The 22,825-nt window shown below is 48.9% G+C and overlaps 1 protein-coding gene across 3 annotated transcripts in view; it reads right to left on the bottom strand.

The window, feature by feature from the left end:
- The window catches only part of AXIN1 (axin 1), a 74,803-nt gene extending 52,641 nt beyond the window's left edge, over window positions 1-22,162 (bottom strand). For 2 of the 3 annotated variants that reach the window (XM_030001918.2, XM_030001919.2), the window contains exons 1-2: window positions 21,939-22,162; window positions 18,748-19,719 (exon numbers count right to left, since the gene is read on the bottom strand). In XM_030001918.2, the coding sequence (XP_029857778.1) occupies window positions 18,748-19,625 (878 nt within the window). In that variant the 5' untranslated portion in view covers window positions 19,626-19,719; window positions 21,939-22,162. Of the gene's footprint in view, window positions 1-18,747; window positions 19,720-20,314; window positions 20,553-21,938 lie in introns of those variants that run through there. The other variant, XM_041120214.1, reaches the window with a different exon arrangement.
- Window positions 22,163-22,825: the final 663 nt, after the last annotated feature.

The raw sequence follows: 22,825 nt of genomic DNA, 5'->3' as shown, positions 1-22,825 counted from the left end.
GGTGATGGCTGCAGCACGGAGGAGACCCAGCCGTGCCTGAGCAGTCAGCACTGCCGAAGCCATGCACAGCCCAACCCTAACCCACGTCGTGACAACATCGGAAGGGAAATCTCCATGCTTCAGTCCTCTTCCCGCTTGCTGCTTCCTTCCTGCTCCTTCAACCTGGGGACTACAGACAGAGAAAATCACCAGCAGCTTAATGATGGATGGGCAAAACCTTTATGCGTATCAGATGATCACTACCCGGAGGCTGATGGGGGAGATAGCGGCCCTAAGCTCATCCTGCTGGAATGGCACGTCAGAAATGCTGGTGGCTTTCTGCTTCCCAGCGAGAGAGTGGGGCGGCAGGGACAGGATGCGGGAGACAAGTTTTAGCCATTTTTGCAAGTTTAGTATTCCTACAGCGACCACATGCTGCACAAGAACAACTTCCAAGCCAATTAGAAAATTTAAAAAAAAACCCCAACACTAAGGACTAATTGCTTAAGATAAAAACACCACTTATCTCCCAAATGATTTTCCCTGACCCTTTGGCGCATGGTGGTTCTCCTCTGAATAAAAATGTGAGCTATTTACCCAGGGTGGGATTTTCATGAGGGCCTGTAGGTGTGTCAAGGCAAGGTCAGGAAGGAGGGAGGAATTTTTTTTTTTTTTTTTTAAGGCCAACAGCTACAGCTTGGAATAGCTAGCAAGCAAGATTTCAGGCCCTCAGATTACCCTCCTGGCCTGCAAGAGAAGCAAGAAACTGAAAGTCAAATACAGGCTGAGAACAAATGTTCCAAGTTAAATACGTTAATCAATTAGATAATTGGAGTGAAAATGCTGCTCAGTGCCCCCGAAGAGGCCAGGAGAGGTTAGCGGGGGGGAGACATGGCAAAGCTGCAGAAAGAAGGACAGCCGTCCTCCACGAAGCGCTGAGGTCATGTGGTGGTGAAGCATTAAGGCATGTCAGAAAATAAACAACTTTTCTTGAACGCGTGATTTTTAGGATCAAGCAGAGAAATGCAGCTCCCAGGCCCATCTTCAGAGGCACCTCCTAGGCCTCCACCATGAATCAGAGCCTCTCCTCGGCACTTGTCCCCCAGAAATGCAGAGTTTGCATCCTGCAGCAACAGCCAGGTGGGTCCCTGTGGTCCACCTCCTCCAGACCTTCCAAAAGCAAGCTGCTTTCGACAGAGGGGTTTCTTTGGGATGGCAAAGCCCTCCACGCGTGCAGGGATCCTGCAGCACCAAGCCTAGGCAAGGAGAGCGACCACCTCTCCCCACAGACCCTGCCTGCGGACCATCACAGCTAGAACAACACAACGATGCGGAAGCAAAGCAAACTCCTTCTCTGCATAGCCTGGAAAGAATCCCAGCAATTTCAACGACGGCAATCTCCCTGCCTGTCATCTCCCGCGGGTTTTCAGCGCGGCTCCTTGAGGCTGCTGAATGCCGGCTCGATACCCCACACGAGTAAGTTATTTCAAGCATTTTCAGCCCGTGTTGTTGTGTGCTGAGGTAGAGTTGGGCGTGAAGAAAGCATTCGTTGAGTTAACTCTGTTTTACTCGGCAAGTGGAACAAATTTCATCACCCCCTACAAGTCCATTCTGTTTTCTATTTATACCACAGCCATTTGGTGCAGGACTCAGGAGCAGCAGGAACAGGTGATGTAATGCACTGTACAAACAGCATTCTGTTCATACAGTGGGAAAATAAAGTGCATTCTCTTGGTTTCTTTGATCACACTTAAAACAATCAGATTAGAAGTCACAGATAACCCAATACATGCTGGAGATGAAAGGACTCTGGAGAAATAAATCACCCAAAGTTAGATATTAAGCAAGATTTCTCTCTCAACAATCAACTTATCTGTGGAGAGAGGAGGAATGACCATGTGGTTTCAAAATCCTGCCAGGCATTTTATTTATTTTTATAATACCATAAAGCTACTCCACCCACTTTTTCAGAATGAACGTTGCATTACACAACACATCAAAGGGACTTTATGGCCTAAATTAAGCAATAAAATAGTTGAGATCGTGCGTTATGCTGAAAATTGGCTGGCTCCTGGTGCCTGGTGAGATGGGAGGTGAACACCGCATGTTCAGAGCACCTGAAGAAAGCTTGGGGTGGCATGGCCTGAGGTATCAAAGTGTGTGGCACTTGCATTTAATAGACCAAAGTGAAGTTCGAGGCCTTTGGTGCCCATTGCAACCTTCTCTTGCCCAGGGGACGGCACCAACCCAAGGTATGGCACGGGATATCGGTGCTGGCATGAAGAGCTTGGTGCATTAATAGGATATGGTCCTTCACACCCATGACCTTTAAGGTTTGGTTTATAGACAAAGCTCTGCTGGAAGGTGTGGGCTTCAAGGATGTGGTTCCGCACCTTTGACAGCAAGCCATGCCTTGGAAAAAGGAGACGGGAAAACCCAGGTGAAAGCTGTTGGTACGTCTGCAGCACAGCCGTGTTTCTGGCCATCTCCTGCCTCTCCCACCTCGATCAAAATTACATAAAAATTAGAATGAAGCCCCTCTTGAAATGTTTTCTGGCTTCTATGCATTTTTAATTGAAAAATAACCAGAAGAAGGGATATGTAAGAGTGGTGTGTCAGTGCTATGTGTTTATTTTCCAGCTCTGCCTCATGTCCTTACACAGAAAGGTGAGAAGTGAGAGGATATCAAGAGAGGAGAAAGTTGGCAGGTCCATCGCTCTGGAGCAGAGCAGGCACTAGGCAGAGTTTCCACTGGAGCAGCTTGGGAGGCACAAGAAAAGTCAACTTGCAACGACACATGAGCTGGCGGATCCCACACACCCTGCTGCGTGCATGTCCTTTCCTTCCCGCTCTCAAAACAGGGTTTAAAAAAAAAAAAAAAAAAAAAAGATTTAATTAATTTGGGCCCTATCATGATTTTCTGCGGCCTGACTCATAGCGTTTGATCTCCCAAGGCTGGCGAGAGGTGTTTGAGCCTGCCCTTGGAGCCCCCGGCACTCCAGCCAAGCACCAACAATGACTAGACAGACTTCAGTGCCACTCCTTCCATCTATCAATAGAGTCACTGTTGGGCGAGCTGACTCACAGCTTTCCCTGAGAATTGTTCGGCACTGGTTCTCCATCAAAAGAGCAAAAATAAAACTAAATAATTCTATGTTTGTGGAGAGTTAGTTTAGCAAGAAGAGGGTTTTTATTTTAAGGTTTTGTTTTTAGGAGGTTCCTCCAAAGGAAGCTTGCACTGCTGCTTTCGGGTGGCAGAATCATCCAGGAGCTCCCGGAGGACACTCAAGCAGCTCTTGCTTCTAATTCATGCTCCAAAGGCACAGTGAGGAGGATATTGAAACTTACAGACTGCATGTTAAGGAAAACACACATACACAAAAGTTCTGGAAACCCCCAGGTATGGAAGCAGAGCCATTCATAAACCAGCCTGCCTTGGCACAGCATCTCCTAGCGCTGCAGAGGTCAATGAGAGGGCTTTTCATTTTCCCTGTAGATCTCTCCACCCCCTTACGCCAAATGTAAAACCCCAGACGGGCCACATCGATCTACGTTACATCTTCCTGCACCACTCCCCAGAGCTGCACTTGGGCTCAACGCTGTCAAACTTGGGTGGAGATGAAGGAGGAGTGAACGTACCCAGCCTGACACTTCTATTGCTGCTGTAAAACATGAAAACCACCCAGAACTACAACAAAGAATTTCCCAGTAACGTCTAAGTTCAATTAAGTAATAATGTTTAATGCCCCACCAAGGACAGATGCAGCTTGGGAAGACGACGACAATGAAAGCTTCAGCATGAGTGAGCATGACACGAACCTGGGGAAACACAAGTTTACAGGTAGACCTTGGCCATGCGACATACCCCACAACCAAGTCACCCCAGCATCCCAGATCTGCATTCCCACACATGCCCTGGTCTTAGGGGAATGCTAGTACGGTTGGGTTAAGGGCAGCTGAGCAGCAGCAGCAAATGGGACATGAGGACCAAATCCCTGTGCAGACATGTCGGACGGGGGTAAGACATGCTTTTAGTCTGCAGTAGATCCAAGTTCAGTATGGCCCTTCTCTCTGTCTGCTCTACATCCAGGTACCATCGCACACCAATGAGAACTGGGATTCTCTATTGGCTTCCTTCAGGCTATAAAGCTTTAATTAACTGACTTCTCTATGGTATTCATGAACGTCAGCAAGCTCTACCACATCTTCTGATTAACTGCATTTAAGCAATTAATTCCAATTCAGCCTATTCCTCCTGAAACTTCATGCAATACGTCAGAATAAAGAGATGCCACTACCTTGTTAAGAAGACGGTAGCTGTCTGAAGAGTGTTTTAGGAAAGTACAAGCCAGACTTCTGCACAACAAAACATAAAGACAGTATTTAAGGTTTCTAGGTCCTTTGAAGGCTTCCAGGACTTTACAGGAGAGACCAGTCCCAGTACAAAGAAGGTACCTGATGCAATTGCAAGTCATGGTGGAGTCTCCAAACTTATCTCAATCAGACACTCTTGATTTCCTGTTTGCGGCATTGACAAATAAAAAGGTCTACATTACAGGTAATTATACTTCACAGAGGACAACAATTAAGAAATAGCCAATTACATTTTACAAGCTCAGGATAATCAAAAGCTTCCTCAAATATCTAGAACTGCAATAAGCACTTAGAAATGGCAACTCCCAGCAAATTGCAGGTAATTTAGAGCAATTTACACAGATGACATATTTCCCTATCTGTGCTTAAAACTTTCAAACTCAGTTCTGAAAAATACTGCAGGAGTTCCTGGAATGTATCACTGCTGATTTCTAAAAATAGTGCATTGCCCATTCCCACCTTCACTAGCCTCGGAGGCGAGATGCAGGACCCCTGGTCACCACACTGCAAAGAGAAATTCACTTTGAGGAGAACAGATTTTAGATCAGATATTTAAAAAAAGGGAGGATCATAATGTGCATACCAAGTCTAAAGAACAACAACAAAAAATCAATTCCTTCTATTTCTGTTGTTTGAAAAATATGCTCAATTTTAATACTGCATAATTTGATTTAAGCCTTATAGTTTTTAAAGGAACAGTCACCTGCTTTATTTGTAACCCAATGCTGTAGCTCCCACGCAGTCAACACATGAGAACCAGGATCAAACAGCAAATTAAAAATCATTAAATGATTGAGAGGAAAAGAAACTACCTTTCTCATTTTCAAAGCTTAACCTTTTAGATGGGAGATTTAAAAACACCACCCCTAGAGGAGCAGAGGAGGAGAGACAGACAAGGATACGATCTAGTGATGGCTGTTATAGTATAGCAGTTTCATCCCTCACTTTCGATGCATCTTTTTTGGGGGAAAAAAAAAATTGCTTTTACTTGTTGATGTGGCTTGGGTTGATGGAACTGCACTTTTACCTCAGAGCAGGGCTCCCATATTGCATTTCACAATTCTTTGCAGTGATGGCTCCCTGTCTCCCAGCCACCAGTCCAGCTGTTAGTGCCATTACCTCAACTGTATGAGCATATGATTTCTGTAGGGCTCAATGTTGCATAAAAGCTGATGAAGTCCTTTAGACATGCATGTGACAGAGGAGGATCTGCTTGGCAGTTAATTAAGGACTAAAATCACAGAGGTATTGGTTGGAAGGGACCTCTGGAGGAGCAGAGTAGTCCAACCTCCAGCTTGCAGCGGGACTACTGTCAATACCAGGTAAGGTGGCCATGGCTGATGTACTTACTGAGAGCATGAGTATTTTAAGAAATCTGGTGAGAGAGGTAAAATCACAATCAGCTGCGGTGAGATACTGAAACAGCCTTTTCTGATCTTGCATCATAGGGACCACAGGAAGAGCAAGGAGGAAGGATTAACACAAGGAAAGCCAACAACATGCTTGAAAGAGCCTGGGACAAGCTTTAACACACTTCTCTCCAAGAAGTGATGCACACCTATTATGTGCATATGGGAAGCAGGAGATAGGACGAATAGTAAAGCGCTAATAAGGCACTCATCCAGGACTCGGAGGGCACTCTGACCTCAAACAGCTTCTGACAGCTCGCACAGTCAGCAGGTCCCCAGCCAACCCATGTGTGTGGTGGGGCCACACCATCTACCCTCTTCTCTATTCCACCTCCTTAAGCCTGGATCGCTGCAGGTCGCAGACTGCAGGCAATACTTCCCCACTGCTCTCCCCTCCTTCCCTGCTACCGCACTGCTGCTCTGATGCTCCCCACCTCCACGCTCACCCCAGCACCTGAGAAGGATTTCCCGTCCCTGAGGTCCCCACCACTCAAAACCTCTTTCCAAATTCATGCTCAAAATATGGTAACACAGAGGGAACTGATGCACTGGGCACAAAGTAAAGGTGAAATCCAGCAGCCTAGTGCAAATACAAACCATGGCTGCAGCGTCAGCTGGGGAGGGGAACTTGGTGCAGAAGGGTCGCCTGCATGAAAAGGAGAGCTCATGAAAAACTTTTTAAGGCCCGAAAGCGCTGACTGTTTAATACAAAGTTTAGATCTGCAACACTAACAGGTGACCCTAAAAAGGAGGAAAAATTTATTTTCAAACTCTGCCTCCACCATAACTGCATTGGTAACAATATGGTTAGAAAGAGACCTCTCTACCATACTCCAGGACTGTTTTACTTGTCCTCCGTGCCAAAGGCAGAGTAACCCGATGTTATAAATCCTGTTCACGCTCAGCTATTGCTCAGGACTGAATATAATCCTGTTTGACAAACCCACCTTTTATTAAGTTGCTAACTACACAAGTTAGATAATTTCAGATGCTTGCTCTTATAATCCTGATTTTGCCTACTTGGCATATCAATGTGTGTACATTCAATTTAAAAAGAAAAACTATTTTTAAAATTCAAATTTTAAAGGAAGCGCATTTTTCTTCCCTGCTAATTGCCTTCTGTGGCTTGGCAACACCTTTGTGGACAACAGGTGTTCCTGCCACTACTGTCCCGTCTGGAACAAGAGGTTTGGCTCCAGTCCCACCCTCTTTCTTCAGCTGAGGCTTCCAGGATGATTTCCAAAGCTGGGAAGTGAGAGGATTATGCTACTCCGTACCACCCGAGGCAACACACTACACCCAAGTCCACAGCCCAAGATGGGCTACCTGGGAGGGTTTCTGACATTGCTGGTGCCAAGCCACAGGCGGCAATTAACAAAGAAAAAGGGTTGCTCGTAGCTTGACTGCTGGCAATGTGGTTGATGGCTCCAGACAGAAGAACCTACAGGAGGTGAGAAAGAGAGCAATCCATGCAGAGCTGACTCAGGGCGTCACCATCAGGGACCAAAACCCAGATGACCTTGCTGAGTCCAAGCAACTGCTGCCTCTCAAGCGTATCCTACCACTGGGGAGGCAGATCGAGTGAGCTGTAGGATGCATCTACCCTCCTGAGCATGTGGAAGAGCTGTGGGCAGGCACTGGAGGACTGCAAGGCCAGCATCTTCACTATAAAATCAGTGGGATATCAGCTCACTCACTACAGCTCCAACAAGCCACCTCTCCCAGGCTGAGCATGCCTAAGTCAATGCTATTTGCATGGGAGAGTCAGCTCTCAAGGAGAGGAGCTCCAGCACTGCATCAAGAAAGGAAAACAGATCAACATGGGGCCAGCTGACTTTTCTGCCAAGCCTGCTGCAGGATCAGAAGAGCCTCCCTGAGCTCTTGACTAAAGCTGCAGCTGCAGGCAGCGGGGCTCAGCAGGAGAGGGGCTAGAACAAGCACTGGAGTTTCTGCCTTCCTCAAATTTGTTCATCTCTTAGAGCCAAGCAGCGTGATGGAGCAGTGGAGCTTGACTGGTGAACTGTCCCAGGGACTGAGGGCACCCTGCTAATGTCTGGATCAGAGACACAACTTGAGATATCAGTCTTGGAGATCCTTCCCCTCCTCTCCCTGCTCTGCTGCAATGGAGCAATGTGAAAGGCAGTGCAGGCTGCAGCAGGCGTCCGCGCGGTGCCGTGCCTCTTGCTGGAGGAAAAACGCACCCTGAACCTGATGAAACTGCAAGGCGTTGGTTGCACGGCAGTGACACCCGCTGCAGTGCCAGCTGCCCTCCCGGCCACGTGGGCAAGAGCCCTGCCCTGCGCGGATGCTTATCTGGGCCGGTGAGTCGGGCAGAGTGCTATGTTAGCATAAAAACAACAACAACCCCAAACAATTTTCAGCCAGTTCAGTGTAGTGCATTTCCAACTTCTTGGCAATCACAGAGAGAGAAGCATGTGAAAAATGCCCCTCTCAGCGCAGGTTACCTTCTCCTGAATACTGCAGATTTGAAAATAAAAATACTGAGTTTTGCCCAGTTGGGCAGGAAGCACCAGCACCTGCAATGACATGCCACGAGGGAAAGCACCATACCCTCCAACACCCCTAAAATCAGACGTGGCCAGCCTGCTGCATCTGAGAGGGACCATCCAAAGGAACCTCCCTTCTTCCCTGGACCACAACAATACATGCACCAGAAACTGCTGGAGGGACGTAAAAAGAGGAGAGCAGATAGAGCCCACAGCCACGACAGCCAAGCCGTGGGCACACAAAGCTGCTCCCCAACCACCTCTCCACCAGTCCCATCAGGGTATTTGTGTCATCCAGCTGCTACAGCCTTTGCCACCTAAACTAAACCTACAGAGAGCAAATCTGCATGAAACAGTTATTAAAATGGTGCGAGCCTCAGCACCCTGCCTATGCTAGTGCCAGCCACTGCTACAACTGGTTCCACCTCACCAGTGAAAACTCTGGAGACGGAAAGGCCAGCAGAGACAAAGGTGTGCTGGGTTTACCTTTGAAGGGATTTAGATCTGGAGTACTCAACACCGACAAACTGCTGAGACAGGCATTTACTCAGGTGTATAAACATCACGAACAGCAAACGCCAGCCTTGCAAGAATTCTCCTCCAAAGCTTAAGAATAAATTCAACATGTTTTTAAATAATTATGGATGAATCATTAAAAAAAAACTTTCTATATTTTATCTTCAGTTGCTGACAGTGATTGTGCAGCGGTTTTGTTTTTAATACAATTACATATTCCCACCTACTTGCACTCTTAGTGTGTAGCAGAGTACCTCAGGTAGCAGAAAACCTAAAGCATAGGCTGACATTTCCTTTTGGCCTTTGGAAGTGACAGAACAGTTAACACAAAACATAATTCATTTGAGGTGGGAGGGGGAAAGAGAGGCCACAAGTTAATTTCCCTTAGAAGCCCGATGGTCCCCACCCAGAAACCTGCACACAAAAGAATACTGCCTTTTAAACTGGTAGGTTAGGTCTGAGACCAGAGTGAAGGTTTGTCAACCACGACAAGCTACAGCTTGTTAAACAGTCGACCGGAGGGTTGAAAAGTCTAATAAAACTAAAGGGCCTTCTATAACAAAGTTGCTGCCACTTAAGGAGAACATTCACACCCATTCAGTGGGGTTTCTTTTTTTTCAAACATGCAAAGGTATTTGGAGCCTCTAAAGTGAGCAAAGACACACGAAAACCCAGCAGCTAGACACTGAAGCTGGAAAAAACTGAAGCAAGCAATAAGGAACACACTGGGAACAGTGAGAGTAACTAACCACAGGAAGAGATAACAAAAATGCTGCATGACCTCCCATCACTTGGATGCCTTTCTAAAATAGACACTTCAACCTGACCACAAGTTATTGTGCAAGAATCACTGGCTGAAGCTGCGTGACCTGTTATCTCCAGGATTACCAAAGGAAAGTTTTTCCCATGCCCATTTGGAAAGCCTCCTCTCTTCAGGAGGAAGGTTTATGGATCAGTTTTAGCAGGCTCCTCCAGCCTCTTCTGGGGAAGACCCAAAACCATCGCCTGGGGACAGCAGGATGCTCTGTCTTCTCAAATGCCTACAGTTGGGCTAATTTCCCCAGCCAGCAGCACTCAAATCACCCCTGGGTCACAAGCTTTACTGCATGTATCTGGAGGGGAAAACCACAGTGCCATTTTACAACGTGACAAATCCTGTGCTGCAGTGACAACTTCTACACATCCCTTGCTGCCCATTTCCATCTCGTTTCAAGCTCATCTATTTTTGCCAACATTGGTCCATCTTGAAAAGAGGGTCAAGCAAGCCTTTTCAAAGTAGGTTTTCCCAAGAGAGGAAAACAAAGTTTCCCTGAACGTGCAGATGTTCAAAGACACATTAAATATAAGTACTTCCACAACAAAGATGGCAGCTTCTGCTGTTTCTTTTCCTGGCAGAGCCACGGACCAAGCAACAAAGGACTTGGGGTGATGGTCTTCATCCAGCGCTAGCAGATCGGCAGAAGACACATGCTGCACACACCTGAGGTTGCCAGCACACCCAACAGCTTTCTTTTGTGGCTTTGCTCAAGAAGGAACATTTTTCATTTCCTAAGAAATAAATGTTATGACAGTCACATGGACTGAATTAAAAGTACAAAGACAAGGCTTCTTAGCCAAAGACCCCAACTTTTTATTAAAAAAATAAAAAAATACATGCCCTGTGGAAATCCAATCTGGGTAGGGCCATAAGGAGAGCAAGAAGGTTCCAAGGTCATGTTTTACAATCTTTTGAAGCAGGAATGAAGCCGATGTCTGAGGGAGGCATTTCATGCTGCACTCTGTACAGAGCTTCCCTTTCTTCAGCATGCTGCAAATGTTACAGTGCAAGAACTTGCTGTCTTTGCTCAGGCACTTTTATTTATACACAATAAAGCCCTTGTGCAGGAGATCAAGGCTGTATTTCATTGATTTGACATGATGGTTAACCTGTGAACTTTGCCCCTGCTAATAGAATAATTTCTATTTGTTGATTCCTCTTTTGGGATCCTCGAGGGAAACAGTCGCTTCATCCCAGCTCTCATTTGCATGTCTGGTGCCAAATGGTTTTACAGCTCTTACTTCCGTGGGGCAGAGCCAGGACAAAGTTAATCAAACCCAGTAGCTACAGCTGGATATAGAGTCCCCGTACCTCTCCCCCTGGATCCCACCTGTAATTCCCAGGCGCTCTCCTGCAACTTGGCTCTGATTTGTACTTTGCTTGTGAAAGCCTGGATTGGTCCTCAGCTACCAAAGGACCGACCCCACATGTATACATGCACTGGCGGGAGGTCCCAAAGCAACCGCCTGGAGCAGGCTGGCAGCAATGGCACAACAAGGAAGCTCCTCTTCCAGATAAATCTTGCCCAGTCCAAGATGCTGACTGCCAGCCAGGAAAAAGACCAAAATTTATGATTGTAAAGGGTAAATCTGTTGAACACTAAAGGCACGGTTTTCCAGCAGAGCTAACCCACTCTAAATATGGGCTGCTGGAAAAAAGGCAATCCTACCTCCCCACTCCTACTGCTCTCCTCCTTCCAGCACCAGCATTTTTCTGAACACACACTGGAGATAAATAACAAAACCCTAAACCTCCAGAAAAAAGGAAAATGAAAATGGAGAGAGGGAGAGGACTGAGACTCTCCAGTCTACAACAGGACAAGGAATACGTGGGGGTTAGAAGGCCAAAGGAAGAACAAAATCTAGTAGCTTCTTGTCATTAGCTCTGGAGGTAGGTTCAGGGACTAACATGAGGTGCTGGTGAGACCAGTAGGTCTCACTGGGGTATATCAAAGAGTTTTTTTCCTCTAGCTATAGTTTTCCCTCCCTCCGCTGTTTTTCATCAGGATAGATGAAAGCTATTAATCTATTAGCTATTTAGATCAGCTAAAGACCTTCTAAAAGCTGGTACTTCAAGGACAGGTTGTATTGTGGGGGCCACAGGACCAAAAAATTCCAGGTCCTACCACAAAAGTATACTCTGGAATCTTCAAAGGTAAAATCCAATTTCCATGTGGGTTTTATAGAATTTGGATAATCTGACTTAAAACTGCAACGGTTCTACTTAACTTCATCACTGCCTTACAACAGTGAAGAACCCGGACCAGGGCTGTGAGTCACGATGGTTTTGCTTTTAGACACAAGCGTGACCTGCTACAGTTTAATTCCTGAGCGTGACTTCAGGCAAAGCAGCTCGTTCTGGCACATGGCAGAGGGGAGCGAGAAGATGCGTGTCTCCAAAAGAGTCAGACCTTTCCTGAAGTGCCTAGAGCCGGGTATTCAGGGCTGCACCAGCAAACGGGCAGCTTTGCCCCCGACAAGCAGAGATGGGCACTGCAGCCCCCGGAGCAGCTCACACCTGAGCCACGTGCGTACTGCAGCAGTAGGAAAAAAATGAGCCTTTTAACAAACAAATCGATCCCAAAACAGCTGACCACTGTGAGATTGTGTATTTCCAAGAGTGTCGCCTTCTTTGCAGAGTCCAAAGCTGCGCTTCCAAGTGAAGCAGGCAGTAATTAGCTAATTACCCACATTAGGATGGATGGCGTTGGACCCGTTTTATATCTGGTATGCTCAAAAGCGTAGCTCTTCTCCAGTATTGTTCCACTTCCAAATCACCTCCACTATCCTAGCAGCAGAGCTATTACATCCCATTGCCATGGAAGAGGTTGATAACAAGGCACCACGGACAACCGGCCTCACCCATGCGGGGACGGCACAACACCAGCTGCTCCACGCTGCCCGGTGAGAACAGGCGGAGCAAACCCCTGCTCTCAACCAAGTGTCAAATCTTTTCAGAAAGATGCTCAGAATTATATTCACCAGCAATTTGACTTTTTAATCATTTCAATTACTGTGACTAAAACCCTTCAATCAGAACAAAACCAGGGAAAAATAACCCCTCTCCTTCTGAAACAGCCTGCCTAGCTTAACAGACCATACCAAATTGTGAAGGTTTTTGCTTTTGTGGTCTTCACATATTTCATTTAATGCAGATAATTAACCTCAGTTTCTAATTTCAAATCCTCCACATAAGGAAGCGAAGCAATTGAATACATTCACTGACAGACGGAAAATTAAAATATTACTACAGCTTCTGCATGTGGCTCAAAAGACAGGGCCTTGCAAAAGATCTTTCTTCTTTTATTTGACTGATTAACTGTAATTTGCTTAATGGATTTAAGGATGAGCCTAATAATCCAATGATATTTCCAGGAACTGATTTAGGATATCAGCACCTCTGTTATGAGGGTTTTTCAAACAGCAATTTTCTGCACTACACATACAGCCGTTTCTGAAACCAGATTTTTCCACCATTCTAATAAAACCAGGTCCATGATTTATTTTAAATGCACAGCGACTGCATGACTGGCCTTGCACCATGCAGCCACAGCGCTGTAACTTCTTGGAGCACCTTCTGAAGCCCCAAACCTAGGGATGACCCACGACCACAGCGTGCTCCGGCAGCCAGTGACCCAGCCCTGCGGACAGGGAGGACTTCTTTGCACGGCTTGGGAAGGTGGGGAAGTCAACAGCTCTACCCTAACACGAGGCCAGCGTGTGTTTGCCCAGGACCCCCACACTCTTCTCAGTCCCTTTTCCACCAAGAAAGCTTGGCGTAACAGGATTTCACAGTCTGTCTCTATAGTTAATAAATCCAGGACCTAACAGACTATTAAAGGAAAACATCCAAGAGGCAGTCATTTTTAAAATGTCCAATGGTAACTAATTATTCAAGGGATTAGTCCATTATAGCAACAACAAAGAAACTCTTAAAACATAAAGCCAAATTGAACGGCAGATCAAAACCAAGGTGTACCCGCCCCATGGGCTACCTCCTGGGTGCACTTCTCAGCATCCTGGGATCAGTTCAGCTCCCATTCAGCCTTTTAGCATCCAATTCTTTCTGGGTTTCAGAACCGAAACCAACCTGGTTCTCAAAACACAGTATTTCATGATTTGCACCATCAGTGTAAGTGCACATCAAAATAGGACCATTGCCAACACTGGACCAGATGGGCCATGGCTCTGTCTCACCCAGCCATGAAGCCCTCCAAGGATGGAGATCCCTTCCCATCTGGTGACCTGTTCCTGGGCTGCATCCCACTCCTCATGAAGATTTTTCTTCTGTCATGTCCAACCTGAAACTCCCCAGCACCAGAAAGAGGGGGATATAACTCCCCTTTCATGCTTCTAAGAGAAAAGATTCTGTAACCCAAATAAAACTCAATCACAACAAAATAAGGTAGCTGTTTGCTGGAGGAGGGGAGAAAAAGCTATCCATTTATCAAAAGAGAGTGCTAAAAGCTTAACTACTTGTCTTTAAAAAGAAGCCAAAGCATTGATCCATAACCAAACAACAAATACACCACTTCTTCATCTTGATTTGTGTAGAGGCAAAGCTATGGGCACAAAAGGTATTCTTTTTCAAATAAAATCCATTTTAAAACCTGGCAACTGCCAGTATAAATACTTTACACTGTTAATGTAAGCATTTCCACGTAGAAGTTTCATCAGCTTAACAATGTATTTAAAAAAGCTGGCATAACTTCTGTGCAAAAACACCATCAGTCTTTGTCTTGTATATCTTACAGCGCTCCAGTCAGTAAATTACCACTTAGCACTATTAGCATCAGACCCCACCTCCCTGTTAGACTCACTAACTTCTCTCAAGAACAATGCAGAACCAAAACTATTCTTCTATAACTTATTTTCTTTAAAATTGGAAATAGCCACTGCTCTACCCAGACTCCAAACAGGGTTGTACTGATTACAAGTGATGTTGTGGGCCTAGCAATTTTAATTCAAGCTAAGTGTCCAAAACTTTTCTTTCCGCCTTTACGTATGGGTATAACATTCAGTAACTGCTTTTTTCCAGCAAACAAGCTCTCATGAAGCTCCAATAGCCTAACTCCAAGATGCACATGCTGCCTCTGCAGTCAAACAATAAGACAGTAACACATGCCTTAAACTTTCTAAACACAGACTGCTCCTGCATCAGTGTTTGTGATTTTGCACCCCCAGTTTTCCACCCGTTCAGTACAATTAACACCAATTCCTTCACCACACAGTCTTGAGTCAGAAGTGTGCAATTTAATATTATGAACAAAGCAGCAAACTCAAAATTAGGTCTGCCAGCTAAATTTCAGCTTCTTCCTGATGCAGGCCCAGCTTCTGATCACTGGACCATTTCTGCTGCCTAAGCCACAGAGAGATCCTTCATCTTCCCTGAACCAGCCTACACCGTTCCTCTCCATGTTACAGTTCATCATTGCCTTGTCTCAGACCAGAGATTGTCACATCCCTCTAAAGCTCCTTCAGCTTTTCTCCACTTGCTTTCTCTGCACACCCGGTTATGAAGAAGTGCTGGCTGTATATTTTGGGGAGAGCTGCCCTCACGCGTGTCCAGAGAGGCTGCCAGTACGTGGGCACAAGCATAAGGACTCTCCTGTTGATTTCTACCAGCCCTGGTGGAGAACCACATCACCCATCCCTTTCACCTGAGCCACCAACACCCGTGAAACGCCATGAGATTAGTCAGCTCAGCACTGTGGAAATTAAAGCTTGGATTGTGTAGCCAGCTTCCTTTAAAACAAACCAACCTATGTGTATATCAAAGCCCCCGTTGAGAAATTTCTCCATCCGCGCCTAGCAGTTCCACCACAACACTCCTCAATAGCCAACAACTGGAGATTTCACCCACCACCATGTGTCCTCTCATCACCATCATCCAGGTTTCCTTTTCAACACACTGTGCGCTTCGTGACACGGGTCAAAACCCAAAACAATTGGCAGAACTAACCCAAATCTCCCAGTTTGCTTGGCTTTCAGAAGAGACGAAGGCAGAGCTGCTCGCAGGTAACACCATATGCTCTTCTCACTTCCCACCACAGGAAGAAAGTAAAGGCAACAGCTGTGAGCACTGCTCTCCAACGCTTTGGGAGTGGGAGCGGAGCCCCTTCCAACACAGAGCTAACGAGACAGCAGAAGAAACCCACCCTGACAGAAGAGACGACTGCAACCTTTCACCACCAAACACCAAATTTCCAACTTTTTAAGATGTGGGTGTTTTCCTGGAGTGCTCAAAAACCAGGCTGCAGGGCAGTTCTCAGGCACAGGTTTAATTTCTGCTCTTCAGATCCGAGGAACGCTGTCCCAGTGTGTCAGAAGAAGGTTAATGAACGATTTAGCCACCCTCACAACCACGTTAGTGTCACTTTCGGAAGCTGCAAGTTAATGCCCGAGATCTTCGGGGGTTACCCTCTTTGAAGTTCACTGATCCATAACCAATGTCCAATTAATTTGCAGGAGCCTAACTATAATGACTATTGGCCTTTTCCTATGCATACAAAAACACAGTGGGTAACGGTGATGCTTTTGGCTTCAGGATATTCTCAAATACACATGCACATTTGCACACCTTCAAAATATCCAACACTAATAACGGGTTGTCTTCTGCCGTTTGAGGAATTTTTTGTTTGCTCGGCCGAGAGCAGAGCTACGGCATCAAGATTTATGAACTTTCTGCTGCAAAAAATTTGGAGCTGATTCAAGATGCTCATTTGCTAACAGAGAAATACTTCTATTGCATTTGCTCAGACTCCTCTTTAGTTAGGGTTTCCATGGAAGTCAAGGAATAGATGTTCAATCTTGGGAAGATTAAACAGGCCCTCAGATATAATGCAAAACAGCTTATTTCAACATTCCCTCAACAACAGAAAAAAGAAATTCTTCCACACATACGCAAAAAAAAAAAAGGTTTGTGGAAATTTTCAAAATAAACTGGGACCCAGTCTTTCAAATGCTGCACGCAGCTATCGCTTCTTGCTGCAAGCAGCCCCACCAGCTTCCAGTATAGTTACTCAGGTGAGAAAGTCAATGAACAAAAAAATCTGCAGGATAAAGATGCTACAGCTTAAAGCCCAGCTTATTCAAGACAACTATTGCTATACAACATCCAGGAATTAAGTTAATTCAACCACAAGGTCTTGCACAAAGAGGAACAATCACCTCATAAATTAGTATCTCAGCAGATTTTTTAGAATAAAAACCGCAGAGATTACGCACTTCGGCAGCATCCTCCGTGGCGATGCTCTGGACGCTACTAGAGCTGACATACCAACATTTAAAAAACAAAATAAATCACTTATCTTCAGTTATTCCAGGCTGAGAAATGACTCCTGCTCTGGTAAGAATGGTAAATGTTTCCATGCCTCCCTACCCCACAGGTCAATGGAACGTCAGTAGCCACAATGACAGGCTGTTGGACACTACAAATTAATAGCAATGCATTTTTTCTGACCTCCATCCCCCAGGTAAAGATTTATTTCCTGTTGTTCCAATCTGGTATGAAAATGCCCAAGACCGAGGAACTCTACTCCAAAACGCTTCTATTGCACACCACATTTCTTAAACCATTTTAAAATCTGGCACAGATATATTCAGATAACGGGTAAAGTGCATTTTTTTCTGAAGCTGGAGCTGAGAAGCGCAGTGTTGCATGCGGGTTTTTGCTACCTGCTCTAGTAAGGAAACCAAACACAGCTGAACCTCAAATAAGTTATTTTCAATCTTAAAGCCGTTATTGCTTAAATAAAAAGATACTTAAATAGTAGACTTTTCTAATCCTTCGCTTATGGCGAGTACCTGACCGCTCAGTGAAAATGCACTTCAAGAAACATTCAAGGTTTTTATTAACTCCATGGGAAAGTCCTGAGACCCTGGGATATTTTTTTCTGACTCCTGATTAAAACAGCAGGAGTCCGCATGAATTCCCCTTCTTTTTTTTCCAAGACTTTCACATGCAACATCCCCTCCTCAAAATCTATAAGGAAACAAGAATCAAACCGAAAACATTTCGCCAGCTGAAAGGCGCCGAGACCTTGTGTGGGGCGGGATGCGTATCCAGCTGCCAGCCTAAAGGGATGGCCGAGGGAGATTAAATACAGAAATGCTTTTCATAAGGCAGGCGGCTTTGAAGAGGACAGTTCAGCTACTTCATTTCGTAATCTTCACAAAGCGTCAGATTTTAGCCTAAGCAGGTCTTAAAACAAGGAGATTTTATTTAAAAAAAAAAAAAAAAGTAGGAATGTGTTCTGGCCGGGTTCTGTTGATTCAGCAAGGGTTAGACACACACACGCTTATTGATCCCAGAGAGCTCCCTGCTAAGTTAATTGTCTGGAATTTTAACTGAGCTCTCAGCAAGTTTCAAAATCCATGTTGGCTGGAAGTGGGTGGGGGACCCAGAAAAAAAACAGGCTGCAAAACTCTGCAACTCCTCCAGTTAAAAAAAACCAGCAATTACTTTGCTGAAGGGAAAAGCTACAGCAGGGAATGGTTTTAACTGGATTCAGTGATTCTGACTTTGACACTACTAGAATTCAGTGCTGGGAATCTTGTGTGCAAAGCAGTACCACTACCAGGGAGCACTGTGAACCCCATTCCTCTCATATAAGCAGGTGATGGTATCTCCTGCAAGCTTCCTGCAGCTTCTACTTGTGGCTCATCACAATTTCCTCATACATTTACACAGAGGACTTTTACGACGAGCTGTACTTGCCTGCGTTACAGTAACTGAACGCTGACCTTCTGCTGGTGTGAGCTACAGCCAACCTGAAACCGCAGCTTGCTCAACTGCCTGTGCGTGCAAAAGGACTGTCCATGGCTCTGCACTGCCCACCAAGCCCTACCTGCCTCCAGACCACATCTAGCAGCAGTTTCCCCAGGTGAGGAACATGCTGCAGGGATGATTTGGGGCAACCAGACAGGAATGACCAAAGACACCCTTAAAATAACCCGCGACTACTTTCAAGTAAAGCTTTGCACTCCTCCAAAGCACCCGCATAACGCCATCCCGTACCGATGCGGAAGCTCCCCGCCACCCAAGGTCCTCCAAGGCTTCCCATCACCCCTGCGCCCTCAGCGTCTCCCCAGTCCGTTCCTCGGAGGCACGCCGCAGAAGGGATGCTGCCCCGGCGCTCACCTACCTGAACTCCCTCCCCTCGCTGTAGCGCCGAGCCGAGGCAGCGCGCTGGGTGGCCGTCTCCAGAAGCAGCTTCTGCGTGAGCCTGCTGGAAGGTGCTGAGTCCCTGCTGGCCTCGGGCTCGGCCTCTTGGTCACACTTCCACTCCTCGTCCTCGTTCAGAGTTGGCAGATAACCGGGTAGCCCTTTACCTGTCCCGGACCCTGAGCTTGGATCGCTATAAATTTTTGGACTTTCCCCACCTGTCCTCGTGTATTCCAAATAAATATCCGACTTAAGGAACAAAGGGTAGGTATTGTCTTCTATCATGCACTGAATCTCCGTTTGGGCCTGGTCAAACATGTCGGGGTCAATCTGCAGTTTCATGACGCAGTCTTTGATGAAGCTTTTTGTGGCCGGTTTGATCTGCCGGGACACAATGCCGTTGTTGTCAAGGATGTATTTTTTGTAAATGGCTTTTGCCAGCTTGAGTCTTTTTTCCTCGTTAGATGTGCATGGTTCCAGCTTCCTGAAGCCGCTGCAGGCAAACCAAAAGTCCAGCAGATCTGCGCAGTCCTCCTGTTTCAGGAAAGTCCTGAAGAGGTTGATGCCGTCTTGATCATCCAGCAAGGAGTGCAGCGACTCTGCCCACTTCAGGTAGGGTGGAGTTGGCGAAGCACTCCCCTCAGGCTCGTACCCCAAATCCAAATCGGAACGCCTCGGCGTTGCTGTGGACGTCTCATTTCTAACCACATCACTTTTACTGGAGTAGAAACCGTGGCTAACTGGCCTTGGATCTGTGGACACGAGTTCCCCCTCCTCACCAGGAACCGGTGGCCTTGGAGCATCTTCGGTGAAGCTTCCTCCGAGGTCCAAGGGGAAGCCTTTCCCCTGGATATTCATTTTTCTGGTCCTTGCTTGCGCAGGAACAGTGGGGAATGAGCTCAAGTCTCAAATCACCAATATTTGTAGCTCCTGGGTAAACAAGTTTGTTTGGCTGAAACAGATGAGAAAAAAATAAGCGAGTATCACTGTAAATAAACACTCTAAGATTACAAACCACTAATTTTGCTCTGCACCACTACTGTATTAATGTATCTTTTTCAGCGGAATCAATGGCAAACCTCTCGGCAACTTCAGAGAGCACAGAACTGGCTCAAACCAGGTACCCTCTAAAAATGACAGTTACACAATATCCTAAAACTTGACATCCAGCATTCGGCATCGCTGATACGGCTGGTGCTACACTAAAAAAGCGGCCAATTTCCCAACCCTGGTGGTTTCACAGGACCCTGGGATCTGGCAGTGCCCTCACCCGAGGGATCTACACTTAGGTACCACACGGTGCCACAGGACACATGCCATCTTCTGCACTGCCATGAACTCCTCTGCACAGCCTACCTGGACAGCACACGTACCAGGTCATACTAAGGCAGCATGTTTTTATCTGGCTACTGATCTAGGAAATTCTCATCCCCAAACAGGAATTTAAGGCTTGTGAAAAATATTTTGAAAGAATATCCAGTTAGTCCTGAAAGCAAGACTGCACCTTAATCAAACACAGGTGGCTTTTGTACGCTCAAGTGACATACCAGCGCCACATTCCTCACAAATCTCTGCGTTTCAGAAATACACTGTGTCGCCTCGTCTAGCTCTAGGGGAATCCAGATGTATCGTTGACCCCGATATTTTGGGCATCTGGACTGCATTCTTGCTTCAGATGGGCATGTTAGCACAGGAGCTCAGTTCTGGCACCGTTTTTTGTACACAGGCCATTGAGAAAAGGTTCATTTATGCTAACAACATCACATGCTACGAGCCTGGGAAAATTTCAGGTCATCAAAGGAAGATGAGAAAACCACCCTGAGAAGGAAATCTGATCAAGAACAACATTTTTAAAGAGCAACAAGTCAATATGGAGGATGAGAGGTGTGGGGAAGGAGGGGAAGACAGAGAAGGCCAAATCCCCGGGTTGCTACTTCTGCTGCTTGATAAGATAACTTCATCATGTAAAGACAGTAGCAAAAGTCTTGTTTCACAGCACAGCATCAGCCTCGAAGCCCCGAGTACTGCAGAGCACCAGCTGCCTGACGAATTACTCCATGCACTGGATTAACTCAACTGCATGTGAAAACACACCGGGAAAGACACGTTTTAGCTCGGCCTCCCTCTCAAAGCTCACCCCACCGCAACGAACGCACCTTTGGGATGCTTTGCCGTTTTTTCCCCCCCATTCGCTCCCTCTCTCCAGCCGAACCAAGAACCGCTTATACCTATGCCTACGCCGTGCCTGTCCCTCGCAGCCCACCCGCTCGTCGCGGAATAGCTCCAGCGAGACCGGGAGCGGCCGGCGAGCACGGCGGGGCCCCGCACCGCAGAACCAGTGCCGCGCCCTCACACCCGCTCCGAGCCGCCCCGAGCACGCAGCCGCTGCCCTGGCACCGCCGAACGGGGCTGTTTCTTCGCACCGTGCTGCGGTTTTAGGTCGTTTTCACCCCGGGTACGGACGCGAGGGCTGGACGCGCACCCGTCTCCCCGGCGAAGGTGCCCGGTCAACCCTGCCCGGGCGCTGGAGACCCCCCGGGGCAGCCCCCCTCGGCCCCCGGGGCAGCGGCCCCACAGCCATGTCGGTCATTGTTGCGGCGAGGCGGCGCTCGCTCCTCGCCCCGGCCGGGGGGGAGCCCCGCGGGGCGCCCGCCGAGAGCGGGCGAGCACCGGCCGGAGCCGGCGGGGACGACCGAGGCGCCCGACCGAGGGACGCCGGCGCCCGGCCGCCTCTCTCCCCGCAGGGTGGGGGGGGACCCCCACCTCCCCGCCCCCGGCCTCACGGCGGGCAGAGGAAGCGCCCGGGGGGGGCAGCCCAAGTCGCGCGGGAGGAGCGGGCCGGGAAGGCTAAGCGGGCGGCCCGGCGATGAAGGGCGCGAGCGGGGCCCGCGCGGGCAACTTCGGGAGGAGGCGACCACAGGGGGCGGGCCGCCCACCCTACGCCCGCCGCCGAGCCGCCGCCCGGCCCCGCTCGCCTCGGCGGCGCGGCCCGGCCGTGCCCGCGGAAGAGGCCCCGCCCCCCCCGCGCCCAGGGCGGCCTAGCGCCGGCTCGGCGGCGCCCGGCGCGGCCCCGCGCCTCCCGCCCGGCGGCGGCCTCCGGCGCGGCCTCGGCGCAGGGCCTGGGCTCGGGGCCGCCTCCCCGCTCGCTCGCTCGCTCGCTCGCTCACTCACCCGCACGGAGCAGCAGCGGCGGCGGCGCGGGGCCCGGCCCATGCGGCTCAGCAGCGGCGGCCCGGGGAGGCGGGCGGCGGCGGCGGGGCGGCGGCGGCACAAAGCGGGCGGCCCGGGACGCCCATGGCCGCGGCCGCTGGCTTGTGGCGGCGACAGGGAGAGAGCAGCAGCGAGCCCCGCACCGCTCCGCTCCGCCTGCGCCGCTGCCTCCCAGCGCCGGGGAGAGCGGCTCAGCCGCGCCCCCCGCGCCCCCGGACGGTACTGCGGGACCGGCAGCCCGCGAACCGGCAGCCGGCCGCGGGGGCGGAGCGGGCCCGGCCCGGCCCGGGGGAGGCGGCGCCGGGGGCACACGGGGGCCCGGGACCGGCGGCGGCCGGGCGGGCGGGCAGGGGAGCTCTGCGGCCCCGGCCCCCCCCCCCCGCCGCGCTCGCTGCTAGGCCGGCGGGGAGGCGCACGGAGGTCCCCGCCCGAGGAGGCCTCGAGCCCCGGGGAGCCCCGGGCACATGGCCGAGGGCCCCGCGCACGGCGCTGGGGGCCCCAGCGGAGCCCCAGCCGGGCTAGCGCCTCGCTCGAGGGCCGAGCAGCTCCAGGGCTCCGTCTCGCTGTGGGCAAGAGGAGCCTGTAGAGCTTCTCCCAGCATCCAGGGCAGGGGACGGCCCGGGAGAGGGTCCCGCTTCAGAGACCTCCAAGGCCTGGTGGAGGAGCTGGCTCGGCTCGGCAGGGAAAAGGCAGCCGCCCGCAAAGCCGCCACGGGCCTCTACTGCTCTGTCCGGGGTCAAACGGCGACGTCTTCAGCCAAGCTCTGCCCGGGAGGGACCACGCTCCAGTGGGCCTGGGGATGGAGGAGCACGGTGGCGGCTCCACCGGCGGCCCTCGCCTCCACGAAC

This window comes from Aquila chrysaetos, chromosome 25, assembly GCF_900496995.4.
Source record: "Aquila chrysaetos chrysaetos chromosome 25, bAquChr1.4, whole genome shotgun sequence".
In the NCBI taxonomy this organism is placed as follows: Eukaryota; Metazoa; Chordata; class Aves; order Accipitriformes; family Accipitridae; genus Aquila; species Aquila chrysaetos.
The sequence above is the reverse complement of the archived record's forward strand: the minus strand, read 5'-3'. Positions and strand labels throughout refer to the sequence as shown.